The sequence below is a fragment of the Lynx rufus genome, unplaced genomic scaffold (assembly GCF_022079265.1).
Source record: "Lynx rufus isolate CCGP_SWC_20201006 ecotype Redwood Valley unplaced genomic scaffold, mLynRuf1.p SCAF_11, whole genome shotgun sequence".
Classification (NCBI taxonomy): Eukaryota; Metazoa; Chordata; class Mammalia; order Carnivora; family Felidae; genus Lynx; species Lynx rufus.
This window is the reverse complement of record NW_025814825.1, coordinates 58,915,339-58,934,929: the sequence shown is the minus strand read 5'-3', so window position 1 is coordinate 58,934,929 and position 19,591 is coordinate 58,915,339. Positions and strand designations below refer to the sequence as shown.

The window sequence follows — 19,591 nt, the reverse complement described above, 5'->3', positions numbered from 1 at the left end:
CCGGGACGGCCCTGCTGGTGACACGGGGGAGGGACCCAGGGACGTGTGCGTTGAAGTCGTGTAAGTCACGGCCTTCTGGACTTTGACAGGCTGTCCCCTCCCCGGGCTCTGGGCGCATACAGGCCAGGGTTTGCTTCCCTGTGCTTGTTTACCCGGAGGTGAACACCCGCGGCTTGCAGCCAGTGACGTTGGCATGACGTCACTCTGAGAGGTCATGATCCCCGCCCTCACCTGCTGAGGGCTGTCCCCCCGCCTCAGTGTCCTCCTCTTCCCAGATGAGGCCCCTCTGCTGCCCACGGCGGGGACCGCACAGGCTGTATGCCGGGGACGGGCTACAGGAGTGCCCGTTCTCTCGTTCTTTTAATATCCACGTAGTCACTTGGATATTAAGAAAAAAAGCCGTGTGATCACTCTCTGCTGGTACTTCTCGGCCTTCGGAACCTCCGGGGAGCAAGTCGAAGTTGATGCACCCACCGTGTGCATGTGACGCATAGAAACCAGCACGGTGAGCCCTCCAGGGGACCGGGGTCACCTCGCCCGCCTCTCCCCTTGGCCGTTTTAGGTCTCCGTGACAATGTCGGATGCTGGCGTGTGTGTGTGTGTGTGTGTGTGTGTGTGTGTTTTCCCACTTTGAATTACTGTTATGAAAGGTGGACGGAATTTTGTGTCTGTCTGTGGACGTCTCTGAAAGAATATCTGGTGTGGAGCAGAGTGGCTTCTGGAACCTTCCCCCATTGTGTTTTGGCAGGATCAGACGAGGGACAAGGTTGGACTGGGCGCTCCCTGTGGATTTCTCCCCCGCTCTGCGTAAGAAAGGTTAAAAGTAAGCTGTAGCACCAGAAAAAAAAAAAAACAAAACAAATCCAGGAAACATTAATATGACTATAAAAGGTATTGTTTAAATCTCCCGGGGAATACTTTGCCCTGTGTCAACGGTCCTGCTTTACAGAGCGGGCCGCGCAGCCTGCTGGAGCAGGGGTGGGGGTAGGGAGGGAGTGGAGGCACCGGGCCCTGTCAGTAGAAGCAGATCCGCGTCGGGGAGCATCACCGGTGCGTCATCGCTGGTGTCAGAGGACTTAGCAGATCTTCTTGGCTCCCCACCGAACGGTGTGAGGGAGATACCTGTGCAGGTGTGTGCGCGGCACTCACGGAGCATGTTTGCAGGGCGCGGGCAAGACAGTCACCTGTCACCTGTAGCATTCAGACACAGAAGAGAAACCCAAGCCGGGAGTGGCCTCTTGGGGATGGGCGGGGACAGGGTGGCCTCCGCTGAGCCAGCTGTTTGGGTTCCAGGCAAAGCGCCCATGTCCTTGGCACCTTGTGCCCAGGTATGTTTGATGCAGGAACCCACGGGCTGGGCGGGGGTGCGCCTGGGCGGTGTGGCAGTGGACCGTGTGGCATCCCTTCCCCCCGCCCCCAACGGTCTTCCTTCTCTTGGCACTGTTTTTCCCCAAACGCTTCCTCAGTCCTCTCCTTGTTTTCAAAAACATTTTAACGTAGGCTTGTTTACTTGGAGGGTGCAAGCAGGGGAGGGGCAGAGAGAGGGCTCTGTGCTGACAGGCTGACAGCAGTGAGCTGGACGTGGGGCTCGAACCCATGAACCTCGAACCCATGACCTGAGCTGAAGTCGGATGCTCAACTCACTGAGCCACCCAGGTGCCCCTATTTATTTATTTTTGAGAAAGAGGGAGAGAGCACATGAGCGTTGGAGCGAGGGAGGGGCAGAGACAGAGAGACAAAGAGACAGAGAGAGAGAGAGAGAGAGAGAGAGAGAGAGAGAGAGAATATCCCAGTCAGGCTCCATGCTGTCAGTGTAGAGCTCGACACGGGGCTCGAACTCTCCAACTGTGTGATCATGACTAGAGCCGAAATCAAGAGTCAGGTGCTTAAGTCCCTGGGCCACCGAGGCACCCCCTCTCCTTCTTTTCGTTCACCCATTCGCCCTTCTCCCCAAGCCACACCTACAGTCTGAGCGTGAACACCGCATTGCTGGGCTTTGCTGAAGTTGCCACAAACCCCCAGTGACCCGGTGAGCCTTTTGTGGACCGATCCGTCAGGTGCCGGTTCGTTCAGGCTTGAAGTCAGGTGGCCTAATTGTAATGGATGAACACCATTAGTGATGTATTCTGGAGAGTTCTTTTACTGTCCTTGAAGCTTATCCTCTAACTGGAAAACGGGGTGACAGTTTTGACCTGGTTTTACCGGAGAGAAGGACCACGTTGAGCCGAAGTCCTCTTACGGGCCCGGTGAGATGGGAGCCTGTCCGTAACATTGACCTGCGTCTGTGGAGATACTGATCCAGACGCTCTCTGAGCATCCTCTGAAGATAGTGGTGCCGGAGGCGTGGTGAGCGTCGTCAGCCTCGAAAGACAGCGGAAGTGACGGTCTCGGGCCCGACAGGTTATAGATTGGACGCCGAGGTTCCTGTTGGTTGGCTCATCGGATCCTCACAAGCAATGCCGTGTCATTTCGGCATTCTTGCTCCTCAGTGGGGGAGGGACCGGGGGTGGAGAGGTGAAGCAGGAACGGAGTGGAGTGGGGCTCAGGGGACCATCCTTTTCTTGCGCACGATGGCACATTTATCGTCAGCTCCCGTGTGTCCGGCCCCACGCGAGACGCGGTCCCTGCCCTTGAGGCCTCAGTGGGCCACGTTCCTCCTTTACCACCAACCAGCAGGTGGTGGTGTCTTTGTGACGTTGGTCCGGGCGCCCCTGGCTTCCGCGAGACCCAGTGGTTTACCTATTTGAGGTGAAGCCAGATATTCTCAGCGAAAATGCGTTCCTTTAAGAACAGGGAAATCGTAACTCTACCTTTGTCGGGAGAGAGAGGTTTCTGCGTCCTAATTGCAAGTATCTTGCTTATCTTTTTTTTTTTTTTTTTTTTTAAAGCGGTCTCCATACATTCTCCTGCCTGCACGAAATAGGGACATGGCTCTCCTGATGGGAGGGGCCAGGGCAGAGGCAGGCTGGCCACGCGTCTCCCCGAGAGGGTGAAGATTCACCGTTCGGGGTCCAGCCACTCCTGCGTAGACCTCTCTTGGTGTCCGGTCCTGACTCAGAGGAAAGCAGATTCTGTAGTCTTCTCGGTACCTTGCTGACGATGCCGTGTGGTCCCGATAAATATTATTTTGTGACCCAGGGTAATCCGCGATAAATTCACTCTTAACGTTGTGGGTGCTGTTTCGGTAATTACTGGTTGGTTATATGGAACCCAAATGCCATCTGATCCTTGCTTTAACCAGCTGTGAAAGGGACTCGGCCAGGTGTCCTGTGGGGCACCATCACTTCCGATGGGACTCCAAGCCTCTGGAAATGGGGCAAGGTCCCCGATCCGGGGTCGCGCTGAATTCCTTTTTTCTCTTCCTTCCCCTCTTTCCCACATTTTTCTTCCTTTTCTCTGTCCTGCTCGGGCTTCAGAGTTCAGGATATCTCTAGGAGTCCCTCAATTCAGGTGCATTCGGGCCTCAGCAAGCTCAGGAGGCGTGCGGCCTGAGGAACCTTCCAGCTGAGGTCCCGGCGACGTCTTTCCGACATCACTTTGCCCTTCAACTCCTCAGAGCAGCCTTCTCTGAACATCCCGTACAACGGGGGTTGGCAAACTTTTCGTAAAGGGCGAGGCTTTGCAGAGGACGTAGGGTGTCCGTTCCAGCCGCTCAGCCCTGCCATTGTGACACACTTAAGGAGCAAACGTGGCTGCGTGCCAGGAAACCGGTGTTTACAAAAACGGGCAATGGCTGGGTTTGGCCCGGGGGCCGTGGTTTGCCAGCTCCTGCTCTAGAGAGAGCCCTCCCCCTCTGTCTTGTTTGTACCGCTGTCTTGCTGTATTTGGCTTCCTGACAAGACCGCCTCCCGTACTTTATATATTTTTTGTAGGCTTTTTGTTTATTGTCGGTCATCTCCACCGTAATTAAAGTTCCACCAGTGAGGCAGGGATTTTACTGTTCCCTGTTGCTCCCTGAGCATCTAGAACAAAGCATGGCCCGTAGGAGGGGTCTCGTAGATGTAGAATGAGAAAGACAAAACTTGCTCGGGAAGCGTAGCCTGCGAATTGGGGTTTTCTGCCCTCGTTTCAGGGTGTGTGTGTCCATGTTAAATGAGACTCTTATTTCCTTCTATTTTGTTGTGGTGGTGGTGGTGGTGGTTCTCTATGTCCCGTTCAATGTCTGGGCTCTTCTTGGCATGTATGCCTTTGAAGGTGCCCCTTTGGGGAGCCCTGGCCCTCCCATGTTGGCTGTTGGTGGTGGTGGTGAGGATTTCTAGAACCAGATGCACACGGTCCTCACTGTTCCTTCAGCACTGGGACTAAAGCACGGAGTGACTTTATTCCATTGTCATGTGGGAGATTTGTCCAGACTACACTCAGAAGGACAAAACAGTTGCCTTGTGATGCTGCCCAGATTTGGAGCTGTCCCAGCGCTGGGAAGCTTGATGTTTCCTGGGCCTGGGACTCTGGGTACCATTCACAGTTCCCATTGTGATGGATGAAAGCCCATTCATGGGTCCTCGTGGGTCCCGGCCAGCGGCTCCGGGTGCTCCCCTTGTAGGCCTGTGGCTCCCTCTCGCTGTGCTTGTACAGGTTGCCTGAGTCCCCTCTTGCCCTGAGGATTTGGGGACCGCAGTCACGTTCAGCACGGGCCCCTGCCATGTGTGTGTTGCTTGGGGCAAGAGGGACACCCAAGGAGACCTGAGCCCTCCATCTACATCTTTGCTGTCCCCCTGGGCGACAGGACACGTCCATGAGCTACGTGCTGCTTCCCCAGAAGCTGGCTCAGCGGACAGGTGAACGAGGAGGGGAGATCCGCTCCACCCCCAGGCCCGGGGGACCGATGGCAAGCTCATATCCAGCTGGATGATTTGGGCCTTGAAGGATGAGTTGGGTTAACGGGGAGGCGAGGGAGGGAGGAGTACCTCTCAAGGAGTTAAAGGCCAAGGCCCCGAGGAGGCTGGAGCGCAGGGTGTGCGGTGGGTGCTGGTGGGCAGGGAGGGACCCAGCTGTGAACGTGTCAGAGGGTCAGGTGCTCAGCTGCCCCATTTCCAGATCTGTCTAGGTACGATACAGAGACCTCCTCTTGGTTTTCTGGGGCATTTTGTTCTTTTTGGTGTTAAGAAAAACAGCGTGTTCCAGCTTACCCAGCACAGTATTAAGTCTCCAGGCCAGCAAAGCGATCTGAGCCTGAGAGTTTTGTACAAGGACCCATTAGCGTCCCTTGAGTTTGGGCATTTCATTTTAAGAAGCTCGGCGTTGTGACAACAGGCAAAGTCTAGCGCAAATGGGGTGTGTGTGTGTGTGTGTGTGTGTGTGTGTGTGTGTGTGTAAAGGTGTAGACACACAGCCATGCAGTCGCATTGAATAAAAAAATTGTAAAACACACATCCTTACAGATCAAAAATGCCACAAGAAAAGAATTCCCCACGTGTGACCCTTGTAAGCAGGCTTTGGATTGGTAACAGACTGCAAAGTTTTCTTACATTATCCTTCCACGCTGGGTTTTGGGTGTGTGTTTACGGCCCTACAGCTTGTGGAGACAAAGTGGGGCCGCTTCTATTGGGCGCTTCCTCTGGTCGATGTCTCAGACACTCCGTCTGCTCTGTGCACGGCTTCCTGGGTGCAGGCGGAAGCCGACGCCTGCCGGGGCCCTTTGCAGACCAAGAACCGCCTCTCCCAGGAACAAACGGGCCGCCACTGACCTTTGTTGGACGTTCTCTCCTTTTCCTCCTTCCCATCTGTCTCCATCTTCTCTCTCCCACCTTTCTGCAGAGCCGCCAACCAAATACCAAATCTCCCAACCTGAAGTTTACGTGGCCGCGCCCGGGGAGTCGCTAGAATTGCGCTGTCCGTTGAGAGATGCCACCATGATCAGTTGGACTAAGGATGGGGTACACTTGGGGCCCAACAATAGGACAGTGCTTATTGGGGAGTACTTGCAGATAAAAGGTGCCACGCCTAGAGACTCCGGCCTCTATGCTTGCACGGCGGCTAGGCCGGTAGACAGCGAGGCTGTCTACTTCATGGTCAATGTCACAGGTGAGTCGGCCTGCGCGCCCTCTGCTCTCTCTTCTCTGTAGCCGTTTTCTGGGTGAACTTGTACTGGACAAGGGAACTCCTAGTGGGATCTGCTAATTGGATGCCACGCACAGAGCTCCCTAATTTGTTATTGATCTGTTTTTGAAGTTCTTCCACGGGGACCGGCTCTGCCAGAGGGGCTGGTCTTTAAAAATGACAGGATTCTCATGTGCAAGGTAGCATTTTTCTTTTAAGACAGCATGCTTTTATAGAAGTAGAAAACACATCTCCTCACTGCCCCCCCCCCCCCATACTGTTTGCATCTTTGGCCGTTAGAATACAGGATTGCAGTTTGATATGGAAGATTTCGGGTTCCTTTTATTAAAACTCGAGTTTCTCTCCTTGATTTTTCTCCCATGCAGCGAGGGGGAACTAGATGGAGGCCCCCTTTCTGGCCAAGTTTAAAGATTTGCTTTCAGAAGTTAGTAAATTCTGCCGGGGACTAATTCCCTTCTTGAAGGGGATCCTGACAACTGAAAGGTGGTGTCGGAAAGAATCTTTGGATAATAACGCAATCAGTAAATTTGCCGGGGCCTTGAATACTGTTGGAAGCTTAAAATCCAGTTTTAATATATCCAACTTGACAGTATGTTTAAAAAACGCGAAAGCAGAAAGCACTGGGAATCCTAATACAGACCAACTGTCCTCACGGAGAGAAAATTGAAGCCCTTAAAGCCATCTTCGCTAAACAAGACCTCAGACTTTTTGCGGGGGCTCCTGGGTTGTGGCATTCCCTGTCCAGAAGGACTAAGTTGTACGTGATTACAGCCTTTTGCTTTGCAAAAACACAACCATGGATATATTCTTTTGAATACAGATGCCATCTCATCCGGAGATGATGAGGACGACACGGAAGGCTCCGAGGATTTTGTCAGTGAGAACAATAACAAGAGTAAGTAATGGCCGTCTCGGAAGGTCCCCGAGAGAGCAGAGCCTGGTGGGAAGTCCGGACTCTAACCTGCCGTCTTGTCCACTCTTCAGAACGCTGTGCCCTGTGGCCCTTGACTTTTCTCTGCTGTGTCTCCTCTCCTGGCTTTCTAATCTGAGAATAAACCAGTGTTCCTGTGTACCCTTCTCTACCGTTTGTCCTTTCTTATTGTGTCACAAGTCACTCTTTCTCGAAAGCAGTTCCCAGTTTGCTGTCCTCGAATTTCGTTTTCTCTCCGGTTTCTCACTGTTCGGAGGCGTGATACGAGTAGAAAACACGTACCAGCCTGGTCTTCTTTGTAACCTTTGATGGTGCTTGGCTTAACTCAGTGGTTCTCAGCTGGGGGGGGAGGGGGGATTCTCCTGCTTCTGACTCCCCTGGGGGACATTGGGCAACACTTGGTGGTCTCAGTAGGGGGATGAAGAATGCCAGTGACTTCCAGTGGGCAGAAGCGAGGGGTACTGCTAGTAAACATCCTGCAATGTACAGGACAGCCCTTAACAAAGAAGGATCTGGTGTAAAATGTCAGTAGGGCTGAGGTTGAGAAACTGGGGACTTTTTTTTTTTTTTTAACATTTATTTTTGAGAGATAGAGAGACAGAGCATGAGTGGAGGAGGGGCAGAGAGAGGGGGAGACACAGGATCCGAAGCAGGCTCCAGGCTCCGAGCTGTCAGCACAGGGCCCGACACGGGGCTCGAACTCACGGACCGCGAGATCACGACCTAAGCCGAAGTCGGATGCCTAACCCACTGAGCCCCCCAGGCGCCTCGAGAAACCGTGACCTTTTCAGACATTGCTGCATGCTGAGAGGAAATAAGGGAAGGGGGCCTTGCTTTGTAGACAGTGACAGAGTAGGCAGCCAGCAAGTACTGTTTGCTTTTCAAAGGCTGTTAACACGGAGCAGTGACACGTGGGAGAACCTGGGTCAAGAAGAACTCGGCCTCTCTTACTCTGACACCTCTAAGTGGGGGTGACCCTGGGCAAGTAATTTAACTTCTCTGCCTCGGCTTCTTCAACTGTAAAATGGGAATAATAACATCCCGTGGGGTTGTTACGAGGATCAGACAAGTTTGTGTTTGTAGGGCGCTCAGAAAAGTGTGGGTCGCGACGTTCAATACAAAAGATAAAATGTAGCATTAGTTATATTTCCAGTAACATGGCTTGAATGTTCCCCAAGTGCTTGTACATTAGTTGCTGGCGTTCTTTGCTTAGGTGTTCTCTTCTGCATGTTTTCAAAAGGACCTTAGTTTAATAAATTCTTACAAGGCTTAAATAATAAGAAAGTTAGTTATGAAAATAGGCAGGGCTTTTGAAGACAAGAAGAGAAAGTGGATACTGTTAGGGACCTGGGATAATGTGTCAAATGGGGAGTTGCATTTGTTCCAGTCTCCTAGCAGCTTAGGCAAAAAGGGAAACATTTATAGTTTTCATTGTTTTGGCAAGAGGAGGCTTGGGTTCTGGACCACGAGCATCAGCATCGTCTAAGAACTTACTAGAAATGAAAAGGCCAAAGCCCCACCCCAGACCCCGGACTGGAAACTCCGGGGGATGATTCTCATGTGCGCTGAAGAATGAAAAGCACCGACTTAGGGATTCACACCTTGAGATCTGCCTCGAGCCGTGTGCGCTCTTGTTTATAAAACTGTGGGTGAGTGAAACCGTCTTCTGCTGTGATTTGTACCAACCTTCTCGGGAAGTTATTGTGGTTATTTTTTTAATAACGCATCACTGGGACATCAGAAGACATCACTCCTTGTTAGTCCTTTGGCTCTGGCCGGGAAGGCAGTGGATGACCCTGCTTTGGAGGTGCGGCTTTGGGCAGGTTCGGTGCCGGTTGCTGGCTCGGGCAGTGCCCCCAACGACCCCATAAGGTGGAGGGAGCTATTATTCCTGTTTTCTTGATTGGAAACTCACGATTCGGTGAGCAAAAGGCAAAGCCGCCATTCGCTTGCAGGCCTGTGGCGTGTTGAATCACGGCACCCCTCTGCCAGTCCCCAGGGTGACGATGGGGGGGGTGGGGGTGCAGGGAGGATGCCGGCACTGTTGTTGACGGCTCTCAGGTGGGGCCCACGTGTGGGATGTCCAAATCTGGCAGCACCCGGGTTGTGCTGGCCGGCCTGGAACCTGCCTCGTCCTGGTGAACAGAACCACGTCTGAGAGCCTGTTCCCAGGAATACTTGGGAAGCCGTAAAATGTAACAGCAAGGTATGGGTTACGTAACAAGTGGACTGAGTGAACTGAGTGAACTTTCTGGTGATTGCGAGGGATCACCTGCCGTGGACCTCCAGGGTTTCGTCCCGAACACGGGTCCCAACCGCCCGGTGCCTGCGCAGACGGGCCAGGGAGTGGAGCGCACTTATCGAATGCCATGCCTTCACCCTGTGGCCAGCGTTCTTTGTAATTAGCTCTCGAATGACACCACGTCTGCCCTGCAGTGGGTGCTCTGCGGTGATTAAGGGCTGGTGTTAGCTGTACCAGGGAGACACTGCTGTCGGGAGCTGCCTCTGTTTGGTGCCTGTGAAACATTAGACACGATTTAAAGTGATAGCAGCTCTTAGCTGGCTACTTGGCCTCTGCCATCTGTTAGTGTGATTAGGCTGGTCTGATTCACAGGTGCAGCCTGGGGCAGTGGAGATTAAGCAGCTGTGGCCTGTGTGGACAGAGGAATGCCACGGCCGGGGTAATTGGCAAGGCGGGGAAGGGGATGTTGCCATTAAAACAATTTTTTGCCACCTCCAGTGTCAAATGCCTGACCTGATTAATAGGAAAAATTATAGAAGCGCCGAATTCCATGCGTTTTCAGGCACCTGGAAAACACCCGTGGGTCCAGATTGATTCCTCCGGTGCCTTCTGATTGTCTGGAGGCGTCACTGGGGTGTGTTTGAAAGCTCCACTTCGGTGAAGTTAACAGATGATGCTCCGGTGACCCTGTGCTGACAGTGACATTTCTGGACTTTTCTAAGTTTTGTTTTTTTGTTTTTTTGTTTTAATTTTGGTGGTTAGCTGTGAGAAGGCAAGCTTTTATCTGCCTGGTAGAGTTCCGAAAATATGTACAGACTACAGAAAGCATGGCAGTCCAATACAGGGGCAAAAATAAGTCCAAAATTATGGCAGGATTGTTGGCTGTGGGCCATGAAAGTAGGTCTGGTCTGACTTTTAGAGGGCTGTTTTGCCGTATTCGGGTTGACCTTAACGCTTGCACCATTGGTACAGGACCCAGCTCAAAGGTGGGCTCCCCCATAGGGGGTTTCCTTATCGCTTCACATGTTCTATTCCCTCGCATCTCAGCACCATGATGCATCTCAGACCCGCCTTTCCTGGTAGACCACTGTTGGAGGCAAGGACTGGCCTCCATGCTGAGCGAATGTTTTTTGGAATTACAGTCTTCTTCTACATCTTTTACTGGTGCTTTATAAACAGAGTAATGCTCAGGTCTGGCCTGTACCTTAAGAGAAGAAGCTGGTGCTTCTCAAAGTATATCCCGTGGAACCCTAGTCCAAGGGCTCTGTGCCAGGAATGAGTTGTATTTTGAAACGAGTTTGAAAAATACCTCTTACTCTCTGACCCTTTCTTAGAGACTTACCCGGTGCACCGGCAGAATACGTTCTCTCCAACGTTCTATAGTAAAACATCTGTTTAATTTTGGCTTTTCCCAGGGTTTTCCAAACGCATTGACCGTAAGACCCTTTTTAAAATACAGCACTTGACTAACATCCTGTTGCACATGCTTTGAAAATCCCTGCAATGGGCTGATTTGATTGACCTGACTTTGCTTTTGCCTTTTAAGTCAAGGCCTTCCATCACAGATGTCAAGGGCATTCTCGGGTCATATTTTAGCAGCTGACTAACTGATGACCTCACACCTTACCCGCGCTTGACTGTTTCCCTGAGCGGAACAATTCTGTGATGTCATTACAAGCCTAGCTGCCAGGAAATAATGCTTCTTACATATGCCCTTTAGTGAAACAGACTTTCTCCGGACAGAAAGTTGCAATTTCAAATGCTAATTTTTGAAATGCATCCAGGTTGAAGGTTTTGAAGGCTTCAGAGTTTATACTTCAGCATCGGAAAGCATAACTTAATTAGCCCTTGCCTCCCTCGGTACTGGGTACCTTTACGGGTTATCTGGCAGCAGATGAGTAGACCTGCGTGTCCCTTTTTCTCCCAGGTGATTTTTATTACCTCAAGCTTGTGTTTCAGCGATTCATGTTTCTGAAGAGTTTCTTGGGAAACCATGATTGACGAAGTTCAGGTTGACTGCCGAACTAGAAGGAATTGATAGTGAGGCAGCTTTATCAAGATCTGTGTTTCAGGAGTGGTTCTTTCTCTTGAGTGAGGAGGAGAGAGACAAGGCAATTTTCCATTTTGGTTTTCATTCCTGTTGAGACCTGCAGGTGCCCGTACTCCTGTGTCAGGGAGAAAGGCAGTTGGCAATTTTCTTTGGAACTGGCTAGGGAAAATGAAGGGACTTGGCCTGGGATTCCACGCTCCTTTCATTGCTTAACCTGCTGATAATAACAGTTTATAGTCACCTTTGGTCTAATTTGGCCTTTTACTTGGTAGGGGTTATAGCTAAGTTGGTAAATGTGTTGGTTTCTTAGTTGGGTTACGCAGTTTCCAGGAATTGAAAGTTATAGTAACAATAATAATAAAAAAAAAAACCACCCAAAGCACACAGGCTTCCTGAACTTTTTTTTTTTTGGACATTTCTTTGTAATGGAAACCTCATCCTAAATTGGTTTGGGTGTTTTTTTTTTTCCGCAAAAGCCAGGGATGGCGTTCTATCTGGAAGGTTGGATTGAATTATCTCTTTCTTGGTCTCCCGTGTGGGCAACCAGCATAACCAACAACTGGGAAGTTTTCTTTTGAAGGCAGATCCTAGGAGCTCCCATGGGGCAGCTGGTCGCCCAGTGGACTCAGGCATTTCAAAGGTGGGTCATTTGTCTGTTTGCTTTAATGGGTTTCTTATCAGTGCTTCAACCGATCGGCAAGGTGTTGTTTTTAATGAGATTCTCAAATAAAACCCGCCGCCCCCATAATCACACATTCACTCACATCTCCATATTTTGTTGGATTTGTTTTCTCTTAGCTTATGCAAAACTGAAAACACGAACCTCGGTCTACTGTATGGTTGAGCTCAGAGACCTCTTCCCACCCCCACCCAGTCAGGGTCAAAGCATTCAAATGTCCTGATTAGTGATATTTTTAAAGGCCCTAATTATAGACTTAAGACAGAGGCCTTAGTGGGGCTTTAGGGAGTTTGTGAGACTTAATCTAGGAGCTGAAACAGGCTCTGTTTTTTTATTTTTGCATCAATAAAAATACAGTTGGCAGTCATTAGCGTCCGCAGCTCACATAAATCTTGAACTTTTGACTTAATTACCATGGGAGAGTTCAAAGGGCAGCCTGGAGTGGTTGAAAGAGCACAGCCCAGGGAGCTGGAGTCCTGGGTCTAGCCTCAGCCTGGCCTTGGCCATGCAGCCTTGATCAGATCACTTAACCTTTCTGGATGACATTGATCACGTCAGCCGTTGGACCAGATGGTCACCGAGGCCTTTTGGTACAGTGGTAATAGGATTCCGTGTTTTTCCTTTAAACTGTTGGGCTGTGTTCTCTTTTTGATTTCAGAAAGAGAGGAGACTATAGACCTTAGCCATCTGTATTGAGATACATAGTGGGGCATGGAAGGGCTTCTGTGGGGGCAGCCCATGTTTTTTCATTACGTTATCATAGAAACCCTCTAATCCTACCATTTGTTGACACAATCAATATCTGCCTGGAATACCTGGACAGAATGTTAGAATAGGGAGGGCCCTTATCAGAACACTCAGTTCACCTCCCTCATTTTATAGCTCAGGCTTTTAACACTTGTTCATCTGGTACATTCTTCCATCCATCCATCCATCCATGTAATAAACACTTGAGTGCCTACTCCATAGGCTAAAGATGACTTACACTGTCCCCTTCAGATGCTCTACTCTTACTGGTCAGCAGACATCGAATGGAATAAATTTCAGTATGGTGACACCTTGGTGATGGAAACATATGTAAATGACAAGCCCAGTGAAGGAATTTGATCAGTCTGTGCTGTGGGATGGAGGTGGTATGTTGAAGGAACTTTGAGGGAAGTTTTTGTGGGGTTATACATCTCTTTTTAACCAGCACATCTTAAGAGACTACTGCTGTATTAAAAGTATAATTCTATTTACTTAGACTCATCACTGGTATACAATAACTGTTTCAGTATAGAAAATGATAATGAGTAGGTACCCCTTTACGATGGATTTTTCTTATTTTTTAAATTTGGCTGGGTTTTACTGTTCTTACCGTTTAATGACTCAGCATCATTCTTTAGCTACATGTTACATCAGAAGGTCTGAGAATGTCCTAGCAGACGGGATGAACCTGTCACGAAGGTCACCTTGTTTACTTCCAATTTAGTATATTTCATTTTTTTATGCCATCCAAGATTTCCACAGTTCCTTTTCTATTAATTGACTTGAAACTCACTCCTCCTGCCTCCCTAAGATTATGCTAGGGAAGACACATTAAGTGGATACTCAGACCCTTCTTTGAAACAACATGATGGAGACTTGGCTTATAGTTTTCCTCTTTTATAAAGTTGTTGAGGAAACATTTGTACTGAGCACCTACTATGTGTTCTCTTTTGTAGATCGTTAATTTGTTAAGTGAGTTCCTCCTCTGCGTGTTCACCAGCCATGGTATGAAAAGAGGCCTCCTTAGGTAGAAAAGCTTGCTTTGGAGCCTGGTCCTGGTCCCTCACCAGCTGCATTGTCGTTCTTGGGGTGGGGGGCGGGGATGGTGGCTGGCATTTCCATGTGTCCAGACTGCAAAAATGGCAGGAGATAACAAATAGAGTTTGCAGAAGACATGAGGCCACCGATGAAGGAAGCGCAATGGGGCTAGTCCTACAGTACCATTATTTTTCTAGACCTTCCAGGTTCTCCTGTCTTCACGTAAAACTAGTTTCTTTCAGGAGAAGCCATGATAAAATACTAAAATAATCCCTCCCCTCTAGCGTCATGCTCATTAAAACAATTCATGAGCTCAAAATCTTAAAGAAAAGCCTAGTCACAGAAGTGTGTTGTCCTGTATGATGTTAGCACTCAACTCAGAGTGGGACTGGGCAGAGCACTGGGGTGGCCCATCGCTGCCACACAGAGGACCTTGAAAACTTGGGTCGATGGCCTTTCTGTGGAGTCACTATTTACAGGTATTCAGGAAAAGGGAAAGTTGCAAATGTGGGTTTCCAGTGATAGCCACATAGGTGATCTGTTTCTGCTTTGTTGATAAGATTTTACGGTGCCCCGCCCACCTGGGATCCCAGTGACTTCAGGTGACAAGTATGGTGCCCATAACCCTGCCTCATGGCTGTGTGTCTATTTCGCACGAGCAGGTTTTATAGGTGCAATTTTGACGATTGAAATTTTACCCCAGGGAAGTGGCTTCCTGCCAGAAATTCCAGCAAAATTCTTTCACCCTTGTCCTTAAATCATCCCTTAGGTGCCAAGACGAAGGTGCTGGTTGCCAGTGTGCTGTAGCCACAGGCCATGACCGTACAGACTCATGTGGTTTGGGGTGATCCCTGCGTGGGTTACGGTCTCCCTGACAGCTTAGCCCAGTGAGAGAGGAACAGAGCAACATTCCTAGTTCCTTAAACTAGGAATCCTCCCCCCCCCTTTTTTTTTTTTTTTTTTAACATTTTAGGGAACGTAAAAATCATGCCTAATGGAATGTAAGCACGTATCTGGTGATTTCTTTTCTGTAAAAAAGAAAAGACATTCCAGAGGATCAGCTCAGCCGTAATCGATGCTATCTGAAAGAGTCACTACATTAATATTTAGCTAATTCGTATGAATAGGCTATTGTGTTTACTTACACAAATGACATGAGTACGGACACCTGACAGCATGAGGTATGCTTTTCATTTAGGTCAGATTTATAAAAGTCTTTGTGTAGCAACAAAGCTCATTATTTATTTTGTGCTCTTAATGGTTTCTTTTCAGTGGCTGTGGCTGTGGCTGGATTTTTCTAAGTAGAAGCTTTTAGAGTGAAAGATTATTGAAATTGTTCCAGTGTATGCCAGGCCCCTGGGAGTCTTGTGATGAATGGTAATCAGATACTCCCTGGTGAACCCTCAGAAGACTGGGTGTGTTTAGGGGCATTTGACACCCAAAGCCACATGGCTACCAAATTGTCTACTCATTGCAAATACAGCTGATTGCAGAGGAAAGAGTGGAGCCCCGTTCTTTCACCCTTGGCTCTCCCTCCCCGCCCCCCCTCCCCCCCGCCCCAACCCTCAGGCCTTTCTTTCCCTGGCATGCAGGACTGACCACCTCAGCTTTGCCTTGCTTGCACCATCTTCTTGGCACATCGTGTAGACTCCCGTCTGTATCCCACCACCTTGACACTTAGATAAACAAGGACAAAGAAGGTACAGCATGCCCTTGTTAAGAAATCTCCGCTCCACCTTTCATAGCCAGGTTTCAAGAGCAAGGGTGAGGCAAACAGGGGTAGGTAGTTTATCCAAATTCCTAATTGTGCCACGAAAATCCGGCTAAGTGAAGGGGTTTGTTGTCACCCCTTAGGAGCGAGCTCTGTCATCCACAGAATAGAGGGAGGGGGCTTGTAAATCTGTGTCAGAGACCAACCCCCTGCCTGGGCCCTTTTGCCTCTGGTTTGTGGAGTGGGTGTGCTCCTTCTCAGCCTAACCCTCAGCAGCAGTAAACACAGTTAGGAATCAGTCTTGTAGAATTTCAGTGTTCTAGGATGTTCTAGAATGTCCAAGGCCCCGCGGATGGATGCTTCAGGAGAATTTTGGCTACCAGTTTGCGAAGACAGAAACTTACGTGTGAAACGTGAAATAGCTGTACAAGGTTTCAGCGGAACTTTTGGGCAGTGATGTAGAAGGCAGCGTGCCTTCGGGCCAGCCTGGCTATCCTGGACTCTGGTCTTCGACATCAGAGTGGTTGAAAAGGATGGATTCCAACCCCTTGGAGAAGCTGGTTCTTAACTAGCCATGGACAGTAGGGGCAAAGATTCTGGAATCAGACTGCCTTGGCTCAAATCTGCCTGTATCTCTCTCTAGCTTTGTAGCTTTTCTGTGCCTCAGTTTCTTCATCTCTAAACAGGGATTGTGATAATGCCTCTCTCATTGGATTGGTGTCAGGATTAATAGGTTAAACACGTAAGAGCTTTTAGAGCTCTGTTTGGTAAACACAAAGCACTCAGTCAGTGCTCGGTAGCTGTTGTTGTTGGCCGGCGTGAAGAATTATGGCGGTATCCTGGATTGATGCTGTGGTTCTGATTTAGATCAAATGCCCCTCATTTGGCAACTTAAAAAGTTGTGTCTTCTTTTGAGTTTAAAGGGTCGCTTGTTTGTATCCATGACTTTGAGGGCCATTCAGAGGGCTTAATTTTACATAACATATAATCCGTAGCCTCCTAGTAAGTTTTCTTCTGCTCAGACATGGTAGTAGAATTATGGCATTCACAACCACCAAAAACTCTTTCCTCCATTTAAAAAATTAAAACAACAGGGGCGCCTGGGTGGCTCAGTCGGTTGTGCGTCCGACTTCAACTCAGGTCACGATCTCAACGCTCGTGAGTTCGAGCACCGCATCGGGCTCTGTGCGGACAGCTCGGGGCCTGGAGCCTCCTTCGAATCTGTGTCTCCTTCTCTCTCTGCCCCTCCCCTGTGCGCGCTCTGTCTCTCTCTCTCTCTCTCTCTCAAATATAAAAATAAATAAAAATTTTTAATAAAAAAACAAAAACAAAAATTAAAACATAGTGCGAGGGCTTTTTGATTTGTCACATAAAGTGCTGCGAAGTTAATGCTGCGTCCCTGAAAAATTTACCCTATTAGGATGGTAAGTTATCTCCTTGCTGAGCCTTTAAAGCTTCGGTGGGTAAGTTGACGTGGCTTCGAGCACAACTTGCTTGTGTGTGTGTGCGATCGTTTGCTAGGTGTGGTGATTTAAAAGGATCCATTCTGGAGGACTCAGCTGCTGCGGCTGTATGCGTTGTCGCTGTCCATATAAAGTAGCTTTTAAAAGCATGATTCAACGTGAATTTATATTCTGGCACTAAGAACAAGGGAGAGAAGGTACCTCAAACACGTTTTCCCCCCCATTAAGAAAGAGAAACTAACAAGAAGTTCATCTCCAGGGACCTTCTGCTAGGCCATCTGCTAGACTTCAGAACAGTTTTCTCCTCATGGAAATATTACCCAGAGATGTTGAAAATGTCAGATCGTCCGCATACAAAGTAAAATTCTCTTCCGTGTCATGGAAATGAAGCTCTCCCTTTCCATACGTTATAACGTTGTTTTCCACAACAGGAGCGCCATACTGGACTAACACAGAAAAGATGGAAAAGCGACTGCACGCGGTCCCTGCAGCCAACACAGTCAAGTTTCGCTGTCCAGCTGGGGGGAATCCAACACCAACAATGAGGTGGCTGAAAAACGGAAAGGAATTTAAGCAGGAACATCGCATTGGAGGCTATAAGGTAAAATCAGGTTTCCAAAATGCTCTATTTCTTACATTTTTGTTAATCCATTTTTAAGTAGTTGAAAGGTAGGAACCTTCAGAAGGGATATTTTAAAAAAAAATGAAAAATCAGTAATTATCATAATTGGTCATTTCCACACTTGACATTTGAAAAAAGTTTTCCTGGGCTTACATGTTACTTTATATATCTATCTTTTAATGTTTATTTATTTTTGAGAGAGAGAGAGAGCGCAAGCAGGGGAGGAGCAGAAAGAGAGGGAGACACAGAATCTGAAACAGGCTCCAGGCTCTGAGCTGTCCACACAGAGCCCGACGCGGGGCTCAAACCCACGAACCTCAAGATCATGACCTGAACTGAAGTCGGACACTTAACCTTAAGACTGAGCCATCCAGGCGTCCCTGGGCTCACGTGTGCTTTCAAAGCATAATTCCCATTTCTATTGTTCTTTTTTTTTTTTTAATGTTTATTTATTTTTGAGACAGAGAGAGACAGAGCATGAACAGGGGAGGGTCAGAGAGAGAGGGGGACACAGAATCAGAAGCAGGCTCCAGGCTCAGAGCTGTCAGCACAGAGCCCGCTGTGAGGCTCGAACTCACAGACCGTGAGATCATGACCTGAGCCGAAGTCGGAAGCTCAACCGACTGAGCCACCCAGGCGCCCCATTTTTTTTTTTAATGTTTATCTTGAGAGAGAGCATGAGTGCGGAAGAGGGGCAGAGAGGGAGAGCGACCATCCCAAGCAGGCTCCGAGCTGTCAGCACAAAGCCCAACGCAGGGCTCGATCTTATGAACCGTGAGATCATGACCTGAGCCAAAATCAAGAGTTGGACACTCAACCGATGAGCCACCCAGTCACCCTTACGTTGTTCTTTATGTGAGAAGAGTTTAATAACAGAAGGGTGGGAAGTTGAGAGTCTGTTTCCTATATGCTGTATTGCCTGGAACACTAAAACTGGAGCAGCATTGGAGAAGTAAACTTGTACTTGCCCTGTTTGGGCAGGATTGTAGGATAGGGGGTGGACTTGGCTTAGACGCTGGAGTATGAAATAGTACTTATTAAGAGAGAATGCTTCCGTGGTGAGAGAGGCAATCTCTCCATCCTCTGTCTTCACGGCCCTGGAGAGCCCATCACAGAATGTGGTGATGAGTAATCTCATCACTCAGGCAGGGGTGAGGGGTGGAGGGGGAGGTGGAAATCGACCACCCTCTCCCTGAAAAGGCCTGTAGATGCCTATTCGGGCTTTTGTTCGTCCATTCAGCAGATGCCGATGAGCACAGTCTTTGGCAGGCACCGTCCTAGGCGCTGGACAGAGCACGGCCCTAGCTCACAGGGGTTCCTCGTCTGGTAGGGAAGGTGGATGAGAAAGCCACAGCCTGGATGGGCTGAAGTCAGAAGAGCATGTTGTCATGTGGATGTGCAGGGGGAGAGGATGTGGGCTCTTTGGGAGGCTAGGGATAATGGAGGTCAGGAAAAGATTCTGGGCTGAGTTTGAAGGAAGGGTGTCTCAGGAAGAGAGACATGGGATGTCTAAGTTATTTAGTCTGGAAGGGGAGGCCTGGAGGAATTTAATTTAGTATATGAGGAAGACTTGGGGAACCTTACCGTGACATTCTTTGGTGTGTTTGGAAAGCATGAACGGGTGCATTAGTTACCTATTACCGTGTAACAAATTATCCCAAGACCAGTGACTTTAAACAACATTTTTATTTAAAAAAATTTTTTTAATGTTATATTTATTTTTGAGGGGAGGCGGGGAGAGAGACAGAATCCGAAGCAGGCTCCAGGCTCCGAGCCATCAGTACAGAGCTCAACGCAGGGCTTGGACTCGTGAACCACGAGTCATGACCTGAGCCAAAGTCGGACGCTTAACCGACTGAGCCACCCAGGCACCTCTAAACAGCATGTATTTTTCACAGTTTCTGTGGGTCAGGAATCCAGGTGTGGCTTAGCCGGGCCTTTCACCTCAAGGCCTCTCACAGGATTGCAACTAAGGCTTGAGTCTGGAAGTCTGATTTGTAGGGTCAGCTGGGGAAGGACCTGCTTCCAGACTCATTCCCGTGGTTCTT

General features: G+C 49.0%; 1 protein-coding gene across 1 annotated transcript in view; it reads left to right on the top strand.

Moving 5' to 3' along the window:
- Positions 1-19,591, top strand: part of FGFR2 (fibroblast growth factor receptor 2) — a 101,422-nt gene that overhangs the window by 18,106 nt on the left and 63,725 nt on the right. Inside the window, 3 exon segments of the mRNA XM_047072743.1 lie at positions 5,758-6,024; positions 6,881-6,955; positions 17,353-17,522. Of these exon segments, the coding sequence (XP_046928699.1) occupies positions 5,758-6,024; positions 6,881-6,955; positions 17,353-17,522 (512 nt within the window).